The sequence below is a fragment of the Octopus bimaculoides genome, chromosome 27 (assembly GCF_046866305.1).
Source record: "Octopus bimaculoides isolate indiv1 chromosome 27, ASM4686630v1, whole genome shotgun sequence".
In the NCBI taxonomy this organism is placed as follows: Eukaryota; Metazoa; Mollusca; class Cephalopoda; order Octopoda; family Octopodidae; genus Octopus; species Octopus bimaculoides.
Genome location: NC_142954.1, coordinates 3,135,838 through 3,150,837, shown reverse-complemented (window position 1 = coordinate 3,150,837; position 15,000 = coordinate 3,135,838). Strand labels below are relative to the sequence as shown.

The 15,000-nt window shown below is 35.5% G+C and overlaps 1 protein-coding gene across 1 annotated transcript in view; it reads left to right on the top strand.

The window, feature by feature from the left end:
- Window positions 1-15,000, top strand: part of LOC106871148 (calcitonin receptor) — a 100,784-nt gene that overhangs the window by 36,842 nt on the left and 48,942 nt on the right. Inside the window, exons 3-4 of the mRNA XM_089343476.1 lie at window positions 8,213-8,326; window positions 9,070-9,185. Coding sequence (XP_089199602.1) covers window positions 8,213-8,326; window positions 9,070-9,185 — 230 coding nt within the window. The remainder of the gene's footprint in view (window positions 1-8,212; window positions 8,327-9,069; window positions 9,186-15,000) is intronic.

The following is a 15,000-nucleotide window of genomic DNA, read 5'->3' as shown; positions in this document are numbered from 1 at the left end:
CACAGGTGGAGCAGAGAAGGCGGAAAAGAGCAGAAAAGGCGGAAAAGAGCAGAAAAGGCGGAAAAGAGCAGACGGAAGTAAGAGAGAAGAACAAAAGTAATCTTGATTTTTTTGAAATACGAATGGACGCAAGGGGAAAGAAGCAGCAGAAGGAGTACTATTTTTGATGATGGTGTTGGCAAACTAAGGAGTGAGTAGAAAGCCAAGAAGTGACAGGTGAAAGGAAGAGAGAGTAAAATAATGAATCAATGGTGCCAATCTGTACATCTTTCTACCTCTCTCTTTCTCTACGTATGTATATAAGCATACATATATAAATATGCCTATCTATTTATTTATTTATTTATTCATTTATTTATTTATTTATTTATTTGTGTGTTGGGAGTGTTTCTATCGGCATCTTTTGTATTTATGTGTAAAGATACTATTGCGACAGAGATAAGGCTTACTCTTCTCCTACATACACATATTCATACACAGATATACATGCATACATACGCAACCGTCCCTCTCATTATTTCTTACTCACTCTCTCTTTCTCTCTCGCTCTGTCTCTCTCCCTCTCCTCCTCCCAGTGCTATTTTTCTTGGTTTCACATTTAGAAATAAACCCATTTCTCTCCGACAAAGGAGCGGTGCTGGTATGGGTGTGTGGTAAGAACTTTGTTTCCCAACCGCATAGATCTGGTTTCAGTCCTACTGCTTGGCAACTTGGATAAGAGTCTTTCGCTATAATCCCGGGCCGACCAAAGACTTGTGAATGTATTTGGTAGACGAAAACCGAAAGAAACACGTGGGATAGATAGATAGATAGATAGATAGATAGATAGATAGATAGATAGATAGATAGATAGATTGCGCGCGTGCGTATATATGTATGTATGTATATGTGTATGCGTGCGTGCGTGTGCATGTGTGCGTGTCCTTGTGTCTGTTTCTGTTGCCCAGCACCGCTTGTGTGTGTGTGTGTGTGTGTGTGTGTGTGTGTGTCCAAAACCTACATTGCCTTCTGTCCTTCGGGATTCAACCGAATACGTACCAATTGAACACTAGGGTCGCTATAATCGATTTAACCCCTTCCCCTAAAATTACTGGCCTTGTGCAAAATTTCAAAACTATCATCATTGCTGCTGCTGCTGCAACTGCTGCTGCTGCCGCCACTGCAACTGCTGCTGCTGCCGCCGCTGCAACTGCTGCTGCTCCTCATGATTTTTGCGCTGCCAAAATGCATTCTAAAAGTTCCGTCATGAATAACTTTCTATGACGTCTTACTTTTATTTTTCAAATTTCGATGACTTTTTCTGTTGTTTCATGTAGAATTAATTCATAACGAGCGATGCGTTAAGTTCATTAATTTTCCCGTCAATTAAGCAAAAACACGAAAGAAAAAAAAATTAACAGACGTTTCTTTACATTCTTTTCCCCTTCCTGTTAGCAGGCATTCAACACTCAAGAAAAACAAAATGTCGGTGAAACACGCCCTTAAAACCAGTAGATTCATTGAGAAAGGAAAAGAGTGATATTACGTGAATGACGAATATTCTGAAACAAAATGGTAACTGTGTTAAATCATGGTAATTCCTGTATTTGTATTACGAGTGTTGGAAATAATGGCTGTATGTGCGCGGCACCATGGGCAAGTGTCTTCTGTTATAGCCTCAGGCTAACCAAAGCTTTGTGGGTGGATTTGGTAAATGGAAACTAAAGCGGTTTGTCGTATGTGTGTCGTTATGAGAATCTCGGTCAGAGATTGGTATTGCGTCGTCTACCTGAAGTTCAGACCGAGTGCAAAATGCCCCAACAAGCAGAAACATTCACTCATATGCTGCGCTTCGTACAAGGATGAAATTCAAGCGCATAGAATCACCAGTTGATTCCCTAAACTACGTACAATACCATTTAAAAAAAAGAAAATTGTGCGTAGGTTGGGATCATGCCACAGATAGGCTACTCATGAGAATAGCTTCTCGCATCACCATTACTATCATCATCATCTTTATTTTGTTGTCATGGTACTGCTCTTGTAACAAACTTAATCATCTTTTCTATTGAACCAAAATTCGTGACCTTGGATGAGAAATCCATTTTTCCCCATTTATAAAATAAGTATTTTTTCTTCTCATCTGTTGAATCTAGCGATTACTTTCTGGATAATTCTTGCTAAACCAATTACACAGGTTTTCTGCAACGCGCCTACTCACTCTAGATAAAGGTCTAGTTTACCAAAGTTTGCTCTTATATTCTTCGTCACAATTCCAAAAAATCCTATGATAATTGACAGGATTATGACCGCATTAACTTCGTTCTAGCATTTGAGAATTCCGGTATAATACTCTACTTTTTTTCTCTTCTCATTTTTCTTGACTTTGATAACAAATGGACATTCGGCGTCGATTAGAGCACATAATATTTTTCTTCTTAATATTCGGTTCGTTGTGATCTATTCTTCTTTCGATTTGTACAAGAAATTCCTGCAGCAATTTCCCCTCATCGTTTTCGAAGAATTACATTTCTATTCCCACGAAAGTTCTTTTCTGTGAATGTAAAACAGCAAACGAATCTCTTACAAGAATTCCGGTGAATTACTGTTGCAATTTTACATAATACCAACATTTTTGTATTCAGTCTATTATTATTATTATTATTATTATTATTATTATTATTATTATTATTATTATTATTATTATTATTAGCATTATTATTATTATCATTATTTATCATCATCACGATTATCATCATCACTACCAACATCCTCATATACTCTTCCTCCTACACCTCCTAATCATCATCTCAATATCAGTTGTATACTTCATCCAGCTTTCCTACTTTCATGTGTATTGTATTTCATATTTTTTCCGCCGTCATGTTTAAAAATTGATTTTAATCGTACTTTAAAATAGAAGCAGCCACTACAGAAATACTGTAACAAGCATTAATCACAATCAACAACTACAACACAAACAACACCACCACCACTAACTACCTCAGCCTATACTGCTATGCTACAACCAAACACATCTCTCTTATATTCACCAGTTCATGACTTCTTCCATAAACGCCCATCACTACCGACTGTCCCTACCACCACCACCACCATCATCACTCCCACTGCAAGCTCTGCTGCTACGCCCACCACCACCACCACCACTATCATCTTCACCCTCTAGTGCCCTACTAGCACTATCACCACCACCATTGCTCCCACTCCACCTCTGCCACTGCTAACACCACTACCAAGTTCATCATCACCTTCCTCCACTATCACCTCAACCACCACCACTGGCACCACCATCAACACTACAGCTACGACCTTCACTGCAACTACCACCAGTACTACACCTATCACCACCACCACTATAACTACCACCAGTACCACACCCACCACCAGCACCCCAACCACACGCTGCAGCTCCGCCCACTACTTCACTACCACCACTACTGCCACTCCGACAACACCACCAGCCACCACTACAACCACCGCCATCACCATCACTGCAACCTCTGCCCATACTGCCACGACTTCTGACTCCACCACTGCCCGCTACCACTCCCACCACCATCACCCCCTCACCCGTCTCTACCGCCTAGTTCCTTACTACAACCACAAGCACCAACACCAAAAGAGCCTCCGCTACAGACGCCAGCGCCACCGCTGTTAGTTCAGTCTGTTACACACAGACGCGCGCGCGAGAGCATAAACGTACATGCGCACGCACACAGCCGCTACCACAAACTACAGAACCAGCATCACCACCATTATCACAAACGTCGCCACCACAAACACTACAACCGTCACCAACACAACCACTATGAATACTACCGTCACAACCACCACAACTCCAAACACCACCACGTCTACCAAAACCGCCGCCAAAAATTCTACCACCGCCAGCAACGACATCACAACTACCACAAACACCACCATTACAGCCACAACCACAAACACCACCACTTCTACAAAAACCGCCACCGAAAACACCACCGCCGCTGCCACCGTAATGCTCAATATTTTCTTCCTTATAGTAATTAAATAGATCAAGTAAAAATTCACATCTTTCGAACATCACTAAATTGCCACATCTCCATCACCACCACCACCGCCGCCGCCACCATCACCACCGGGTTATTCTTATCTCGCTGTTAATTCAGTCTGTTACACACAGACGCGCGCGAGAGAGAGAGCATACATGTACATGCGCACGCACACAGCCGCAAATGTCGTTATCTAAGCCAGAATTGATAATCTTTCGCTATTAGTTTCTTTCCTCTCTCCTTTTTCACTTCCACCACTTCCCTTCTCCTCCCTCTCCCTCTCTCTCTATCTACCTATCTATCTATCTACCTATCTATCTATCTATCTCTTTTTATCTCTCTTTGCCAGTCCTCCATCACCTCCCCTTCTTTCTCTCTCTCTTTCTCTCTTCTTTATTCTCCCAAATAGTTTTGTTCTTTAATCAATAAATGAATCTTTAGGCATAGTTTTTTTTTCGGTTTGTTTCTTTTAAAAAAATGTTTTGAATGTTATTTATTAAATTTATTATTATCACTATTAACATTAACATCCATACTACTTAAATCATCATTATTATTATTATTTTTGTTGTTACTATTATTATTATTGATGTTATTGTTGCTGTTGCTCTGCTACGTTTCTGATGATAAATAAATCTTTTCTTCGTGTGAATATAACGTAATGATCTCAATGCGGAAGACATTAACTCGGGAATGAAGGGATGAAAGAATGTCGTATAATGAAGAGTGAACAAGGAGGAGCAGAGGAACAGAAATTATTATTATTATTATTATTATTATTATTATTATTATTATTATTATTATTATGATCGTCATCATAATCATTATTATTATTGATCTTATTGATATTATTATCGTCATCACCATCAAGCTGGTAGAAATGTCAGAGCATCACCAAAAAATGCTATGGAGTATTTTGGTCCGGGTCTTTTTCTCCTGAGTTCAATCTTCCATCGAGGTTAATCTCCACTTTCGTTTTCTTTTCTTTTTTTCCCCCGCCGGCATCGATAAAATAACAATCCCACTCAAGTACTACGAGATAGACTTTGCCTTTCATCCTTTCGGGATCGATAAATTAACTACCAGTCGAGCACTTACGCGCTCCCCCGAATTTGCTGGTCTTGTGCCAAAATTTCAAACCAATATTCAAATAAATGGTTAATATGTTAGTGCTAGACAAATATAACTCCTGCCTACCCATCAACACCCACCCAGGCAACTGAATATCAAAATGTATGACATTGCTAAATCACGTGTCACCAGCAAAGCGGGAAAAGGCGATGAATAACGCCATGAATGCAGAATATTTTTTGTTTTCTGCTCATTATCATATTACAAATTGAACAGAGCAAATACTGTGTTTATGTTATATCGTTAGTATATTTGTATGCAATAACCTACTTTTTGACGTCATTTTATTTCAGGTAGGGTTATAAAATAGTAGTAAAAAATAGATATGTATAACAGTGTGCGAAAGTGTATATATATATATGTGCGTGTGTGTGTGTGTGTGTTCTTTATTTGTGAAATTATCCATCAATAAGTTGTAGAGCACTCATTTCATCGTTCGACATTTATGTATGTATATATAATCTAGGTATGTATGTGTAAATGTGAGCATAGGTTTATATGTGTCTCTCATGAGTGCATAAAATAGCAATGATGAATATAAATTTGTATGGGTGTGTGTGTGTGTGATTATGTGAGTAGGCGTGTATATATATATATACATACATACATTTATCTATATACATATATATATATATATATATATATATATATATATATATATACGTATATATATATATATATATATATATATATATATATATATACATATATATATGTGCATATATATATGTATATGTATATTTATAGGTATACACTCATATATATATATACGTTAATAATCATGTATGTGTGCATGTGTCTATGCATTTATATATGTACAAATCTACGCTTGAATGAATGTATGTATATACGTATGTATGCGCGTATTTATGTATGTATATTTGAATTTGTGTATGCATCTATATACACAGTATTTAAATAAGAATGTATGTATGTATGTATGTATGTATGTATGTCTCGATAACGCGTAAGATTCTGTAAACCGATACGTCTGGAAACAGCTTAGCTGTCTCCTGGATAAGAGATTTTGCCAGTTGTAAGTTAATGTTGAAATGTAATTCATTTTGCTTCAAAGCTCGTTGCACACACGGCTTGTTGTTTGCGGTTTTGTTTGTCAGACATCTTGGCTGACGAGATATACCTGTGAGTACGCGCGCGTGTATGTGTGTGGGGACATGCATATGTGTATGTGTATGTGTGTGTGTGTGTGTCTGTGTGTGTGTGTGTGTGTGTGTGTGTGTGCTTGTGTGTTTATGTAAATATAACTGTGTAAAAGAAACACAAATCTGCATTGTTTCTTTACCTTCTCTCAGTGAGTGTGTGTGTATATATATATATATATATATATATATATATATATACACGCACACAAACACATACACACACACACACACACACAAATGGAAAACGCTATAAATATGATTGTTTGCAAACTAAGATAAACACAATAAACGCGGACACATACTTACATACACTCATTTATATACACATATATATATATACTAATATACATACATACATCTACACATATATAGATGTATATACACATATATACATATGTATAAATATATATATATATATATATATATATATATATATATACATATATACATATATACATACATATGTATAAATATATATATATATATATATATATATATATATATATATATATATATATATATACAGTAATGCCTCGATATACGAGCAAATTCTTTCCTGGACAACGCTCGTAAACCGAACACTCGTAAAAAGTCGTAAACCCGTGGTCTCGTAAAAGCGGGTCCTCGTAAAGTGAGGTATTATTTTATATCGTCAGCAAATCCTAAATCCGAAGTACACACACACACACACACATACTAATAATGTGTGCTTGTGTGGTACGGGTAGGGGTGTCAGTAAATATTGTTTTCATAATGATAAGACTCTCTGTTGACAATAAATGGGTTATTTTCTTTTCTTTTCTTTAATGCCTACTGTTTACCCTGATAACTCACTCATGGCATGAAACGGTTGTGTTAATACTCTCCACGTGACTATTTAGGATTGATTTTTTTATTATTTCTTTTTCTTGGTACGTTTTTTTTTTTTGTCTTATTTCGTGTAAAATTGATAGCGTATATGGGTTTTTTCTTTTTTTTTTTGCCCTTTGGATCGTTGTATTGTCATGTTACTATTGTTTGGGAAACTATGACAGTCATCAGCCACGATCGAACCTCGGCCCTCCTGGTCATCGTCTCGTTTTTCCATAAATAATGCTGTTGTCAACGTTTTCGCTCCGTTTTTTTTTTTTTTTTTATCTGGCGTATCTTAAGAAGACCATATTACTGTTGCTGTTGATGATGATGATGATGATGATGGTATCAACTGATCCCGTCTCCTTTCAAAAATTTTAAAACTTGAACCTAAAAATCAGAAGCCATTATTACAGGGTAGCGAGGTGTCTGGGCGTAGGTTCTGAGTTCAAATTCCACCGAGGTCGACTTCGCCTTTCATCCTTTCGGGGGAACGATAAATTAAGTACCAGTTGAACACTGGGGTCGATATAATCGACTATTCTCCCCCACAAAATTTCAGGCCTTCTGCTTATAGTAAAAAGGATCGTTATTATTATTATTATTATTATTATTATTATTATCATTGCCTTTGCACAGCTTCTAACGCTGGAGATGTATAACAGTATCAGCTGTTCACTACCAGTGAACTAAGGTAACACTCCTTATTTTTCGCGCACCTTTCAAGCGGTTTCGCGCACATTCGAGCGGTTCCAAGCAGTGCCGTTTTCTGTAAGTGCTCCACTCTTATTGCAGCCCCTATTTGTTCCACGTACTTCTCAAGATTTTTGCTCACTGTTCTCAGGGCTCCGACAATTATTGGTACTATTATTATTATTATTATTATTATTATTATTATTATTATTATTATTTTGTACGTATTCTATCGCTCTCTTTTGCCGAGCCGCTAATATTACTCAACTTTTTTTTTTTTTTTACTAAAGCAACAATTTCGTTTCTTTCTTTATTGGTTATTTCTTGGGGTTTTTTTTCCAGGGGAAGTGTACTGCAGCACCAGTTTCGATGGTTGGGGTTGCTGGAATTACACACAGGCTGGCCATATGGCCGAAATCTCTTGTCCTGTCCATATTCCGGTCTTCCAAGGAAAAGGTATTTTTCAGGGTGCTATTCACCTTCTCATTTTTTCTTTTTTTGTTTGTGTCTTTTTTCTTTCTTTCCCACTAAATTCTTCTTTCTCCCACTAACACTCTCTCTATAGCTTACTTCCTCTCCCCTTCTTTCACTCTCTTTCTCTCTCACTCTTTCTCTCTCTCTTGTGTAGCTCAGAGTCACATGTACGCACACATTCCCAAACAACACACACAAATTAATCTCTGCCAACACATGCATATACATACAAACATACATACATACATACATATATACACACGCAAAAACACATACATACATGTCTACATACATATATACATACGCAAAAACACATATATACATGTATACATACGTAATACATACATGTATGCATGCATACATACATTCATTCATGCATGCATACATACATAAATACATACATACATACATACATACATACAAGCATGCATACATACATACATACATACATACATACATATATACATATGTACATGCATATACACACACAAACACGTACATACATGTCTATATACATATATACATACGCAAAAACACATATATACATGTATATATACATAATACATACATGTATGCATGCATACATACATTCATTCATGCATGCATGCGTTCATACATACATACAAACATGCATACATACATACAAACATACATACATACATACATACATACATACATGCATACATACATACATACATACATATGTATGTTCTGTGATTCTTTAGGTCCGGCGTACAAATATTGTTCAGAGAATGGCACTTGGTTCCAACATATCCCTGGCAAACAGTGGACCAATTACTCGCTCTGCCTAGGAAGCGAACACGTGGAGGTCGAAAACAATGTAAGTTCGAAGTTCTTTGTCTTTCTTTCCTTCTTGTGGCATTGGTAGTGGTGGTGGTGGTGGTGGTGGGGTGTTGGCTTGTTTTTAACTTTTCTTTTACCAAAATATTTTGTTTTTCACAAGAACTCAAATCCACTCTCGAATACTTTTTTTAAAATCTACCTTCACACTTTGTTTGAACACAAATTCGCCATTTTCGAACAGTGTATCTCGAAGTAAAAAGAACTAGATTTAATAGAATAGAAATATCAGGTAAAAAAACATCCCTTTTGGATAGAAAAGAAAATTGAAGGCTGCCATGGGACTCGAACCCACATGACAGGTATTCAGCCTTTGGACGAAAGCAATCCTTCGAATTACGTGATTGTGAAGCAAGCCTCTTACCAGACAGCCACGACTGCACTTTATATATATCGTCATGCTAAAAGGCTCAAAAGGACAAGCCGTAAATTTGAATTTAAACGTCGAGATTTTAAAGTGACGCCGTCACAAAAAAATTTTAATTTAATCTTTATCCTGTTTAAAATTGTGCAAACTATCAATTTCCTTTTAAATTTTTCTTTCTTATTTTTCTCGGGGGTGGGGGGATGGGTCACAGCTTTCTTAAACAGTATTGACCAAAGGATAGCAACGGATCTAGAAATAATATTGATTTACGGATGGTATTGATCTTTCGATGATATTAACCAAACGATAAAATCGACCAATGGAAGGACGCTAACCAAGAAATTGTGAGCGTGAGTCAGTCTCTACGTGTGTGTGAATGTGTGTGTGGGTGTGTGTCTGAGTGTGTGTGTGTGTGTGTGTGTGTGTGTGTGTGTGTGTGTGTGTTTTGTTTGTTTTGTTTTTAACCATCGGGTGGAACAAAGGAATGGAAATCATAGCAATGTGTAATGTATAATTCGCCTGATCCGTTGCCTGTTACTGAAGAGTTTCTATCGACGTGTAATTCTACACACACACACACACACACACACTCATAGTTATACACATGCATACACACATATTTCAGCCGGTCCTTTATCTCGGACACCAAAACAAATAGCTTGTACGTTTGTATATACACTAATCCCTCGACTATCGCGAGTGTCCTGTTCCAAAACCACCCGCGATAGGGAAGAATCCGCGAAGTAGAAACAAGACCGTACTGTTTATATTTTTTTTATTATTTTCATAATTTGTATATATTTATTTTATTATAAACGCAGAACTACTAAGCTACGGGGACATAAACGCGCGCACGCACGCACACACACACACACATACACACACACAAGCACACACACACATAAGCACACACACACACAAGCACACACACACACACACATACACACACACATATACGACGATCTTCTTTCAGTTTCCGTCTACCAAATCACTCACAAGGCTTTGGTCGGCCCAAGGCTATAGTAGAAGACACTTGCACAAGGTGTCACGCGATGGGACTGAACCCGGAACCATGTGGTTGGGAAGCAAGCTTCTTACCACACAGCTACTCCTGCACCTCTCTCTCTCTCTCTCTCTCTCTCTCTCTCTCTCTCTATATATATATATATATATATATATATATATATATATATATATATATATATATATATATATATATATATATATATATATATATATATATATATATATATATATATATATATATATATATATATATATATATATATATATATATATATATATATATATATATATATATTTTCGAACGCAGATACACCGTTAGAACAGCAAAAACTCTGGGTAAATTACCCTTAAAAAGAGGTAAAGGAAATTTCTGGTATTCCAACAGCGTTTCTTCGTTCGAGAATAGATTATCATGGAACGAAGTGTTTTTCTCAAGAGCACTAACATGCATCCCGGTTCACAAATCGAATCGAAACCTCGATCTTGCAATCACAAGAGAAAACTGCCAGAACCACTAAGCCCTGTGTTTCCACATCATTAAATGTATACTCACTCTTGAAAGACCGTAGGGTGTCATTCGATTGATATTTGCCAACTCTTTCTGGCACTTCTAACAACCGCTTTGATCTCTTTTCCGAATTACTGGCTACTATTGGAATCAACCCAAATTCAAAATATTCCGGATTTTTTTTCTCTATATTTGAAAAGAAATACAAAAAAAAAAAACATTTGAAGAAATTGAATTAGATTTAATTTAATTTAATTAGTTTCAAACTATAGAAATATAACACTCGAAGATAATCGAATGCCTTAAAAAATACCAATCGATATGAAGTGTTAAAAATGTATCAGTTAACTAAAAAAAAAAAAAAAAAAGAAAAGGAAAAACTACGTGTAAATTTTCGGTTGGTGAATTAATATTTTGAGCATTCGAATCTTTATCAATAAACAAATAAATAAATTAATTATTGACTTTCTTCCTTAACTACTTTTGATATTGCTTCCTGGGAGATTGACCTGCATATAATCAATCTCTTTGTATTACCAGTGTTGCTGCTTTTTTTTGCTGTTGTTGCTGTTTTTGTTTATGATATTCCTATAAAAACACAATATACACACACCTACACAAACACACATATATACATACATACATACATACATACATACATACATGTATATATGCATATATACCAATATATGTATATACGTATGTGTATTTGTATTTATATGCATAGATGTATACATACATATGTATATATTTGAATGTGTATACATGTATATAAACATGTGTGTGTGTAATATATGTATGTGTATAGGTGTGTGTGTGTGTGTGTATAAAAAACATGGAACGAATCCGCATCAATTGATTGTTATCGATTGTTAGAGTTTATTGATTTCCTTTTGACTGGCATATCCAACGAGAGATTCTCTATCCGGACGCTTGAAATGCAAGAAACAACAGCCAAACCGTCATAAGTGAAAATACACCCCTACGCTGTATATATATCAGGGTTGTATATATATCAGGGACATGCCGTCTAAGTAGACAAGGTAGACAATGCCTACCTTGAATAAAATAGATTAATAGCCACGTTTTCTTTTTATGGCAAAATATGTACCTAATCCAATAAAATTATGAAAGTTACTCTGATTACTTTGCATAAAATGCAAAATATTTTATTGTTTTGTAGATTAGGTAGGCATAATTCACCCCTGACATTCAATCTCAGTATTAAAGCTACACATAGTACTGCTGTAGTATGCGTGCTGCGTACATTCCTACAACAACGTTTTCTTTACGTGTTTTGAAGGCAGAAGTAAATTTGCCTTCAACTCAGTCGTGCGGCTGTGTTTCGCTTATTTGTTCTGTGTTTTGCTACATAAATGTCACCAACTGCCTACCCTGAGTAATTACGGCACGTTCCTGATATACATACATAAATACATACACACACACACACACACACACACACACACACACACATATATATATATACATATATATATATAAAGATCTATATTTTCTGGATATCAATATTATTTTCATTTTATTTTAATAATATATCTATGTATGTATGTGTGTATAAATTTATATACACACATACACACACAAAGTGAGAGAGAGAGAGAGAGAGAGAGAGAGAGAGAGAGAGAGGAGGCGAGAAAGAGAAAGGTAGAAATGCTTTACAAAACCACTACAGTTCAAACTGGATGAAAAACAAACAAAAAAGAAATATAAATAAATATTAAAATAAAAACAAGACAAAAGCAACGCTTTACATTTCTACCTTACATTTGATTACATTCGCTCTCAGTATTTCGACATATTTGTGAAGATGAAAGCTAAGTCACGTCTCCACTTTTGCTTTGATAAGGGCGTTTTAATGCCGAAATATTGAAATATCAGATGTAAGTGAAAGTGTGCTTCGGTTTTGCTTATTTTATTTGTATTTTTTTAGTTTCTCTTACGTTTTTCTTTTTCATTTTTTTCCCTATAATTTGCATTGTACGTTTGATATATATATATATATATATATATATATATATATATATATATATATATATATATATATATATATATATATATATATATATATCAATTATACTACTTCAATACAAGTGTGTACTTGTTTAAGCGCGCACACAAATAAGCGTGTGTGTGGTGTATGTGAGAGAGAGTGTGTGGTGTGTGTGTGAGAGAGAGTGTGTGTGTGAGAGAGAGAGTGTGTGTGTGAGAGAGAGAGTGTGTGTGAGAGAGAGAGAGTGTGTGTGTGTGTGTGTAAGTATATCTAAATGTATTTATATAATATTATCGATATATGTGCGTGTGTGTGTATAGACATATATGTAACATGTACATTATATATATATATACATGCGTGTATGTGTGTGTACGTGTATGTGTATTATGAATATATATGAGAGTACATATATGCATGAATATGAGCATTCTTACTACATATATATTTGCAGATTATGTTTGCATATATATATATATATATATATATATATATATATATATATATATATATATATATACACATACATGTAAATGCATGTGCATATGGAATATATGTGTGTATAGTATATATGACATAAACACACATGTATATGTATATGTATGTATGTATATATATATATATATATATATATATATATATATATATATATATATATACATATATACATATATACGTATACATATGCATATATATAAATATGAATATGTATATATATATGTATGTATATGCATATGTATATATATATATATATATATATATATATATATATATATATATATATAAATATATACCTAAATACATGTGTATGCTTTATGTATGTATGTATGCATGTATGTATGTATGTATGTATGTACGAACGTATGCAATTATTACAATCATTGAGAAGATCTGATGAAACACAACGGAATCTATCTCGAAGTGGATATCAGTTTATAGCACGGCAGAATGCTCATCATCAATAGAACGGTTCTGCAGCTAATGTTTAGACTACAAAACATGCAAGACAACAACACTGAGTAATGGGAAGTATTCTGTTCCAAGTGATATTTCAACATGGTTTCATTACACGGAGTTACTAAGAATATTGAACCGCATTTGATGGTAGAAAATACGCGCCCCTATTTCAGTAGCGGATATTCAAATAAATAAAGTTTCTGATGCATCAAAGCTTGTAAAATGGGACCTTTTTCTGAGTAATGTTTTGAGACATTTTTTCGTTGGGGAAAAAAAGAAACGTGCGTTTTATATTCCTTCGAATAGGGCGATGGACTCTCCCGTCTAAGACGATGTTTGAGTGTTCAGTGTTTCGTAAACGACCTGCACATATGATTTGTTTATAGTGATCAAATGCATGTGCTGTACATTAGATCGCTCCCCTCCATTAACTCAGCGTTACCTGTACAGGTGCATAAATGTGCCACACGTCAGATGTCGAAATGAAGTGTTTTGCCCAAGAATACAACGCATTGCTCGGTCCGGGGATAGAACATATGGTTTAGCGATCGTAAGCACAACAGCTAAAACACAAGGCCGCGGGAAATATTGCTTGTGAAATATAAATATACGCACGTTGAATGATTGGTTGTCTGTCATTACAATGGTTGAATGGTTTAAGATGTTCGAACCTTAAGCATGAGTTCGTGGTTTCGAACCCAAAACGCGGTGCGATGAGGGGTTATTTTTTATCAAAATTTCTTATCAATCAAAGAACGATGGGTATATTTAGGTAGATGGAGACATGCGGGGTGTGCTTCTTGTGTTGTCCACAATGGAAAATGTCACAGTGTTTCAGTTCAAGGGTTTAGGAGTTTTGAGAAGTAAGAAGTTATCCTTAAGTTACCAGTAATCTCAAGGCTGTTCTGGCTCAGGATGTTAATATC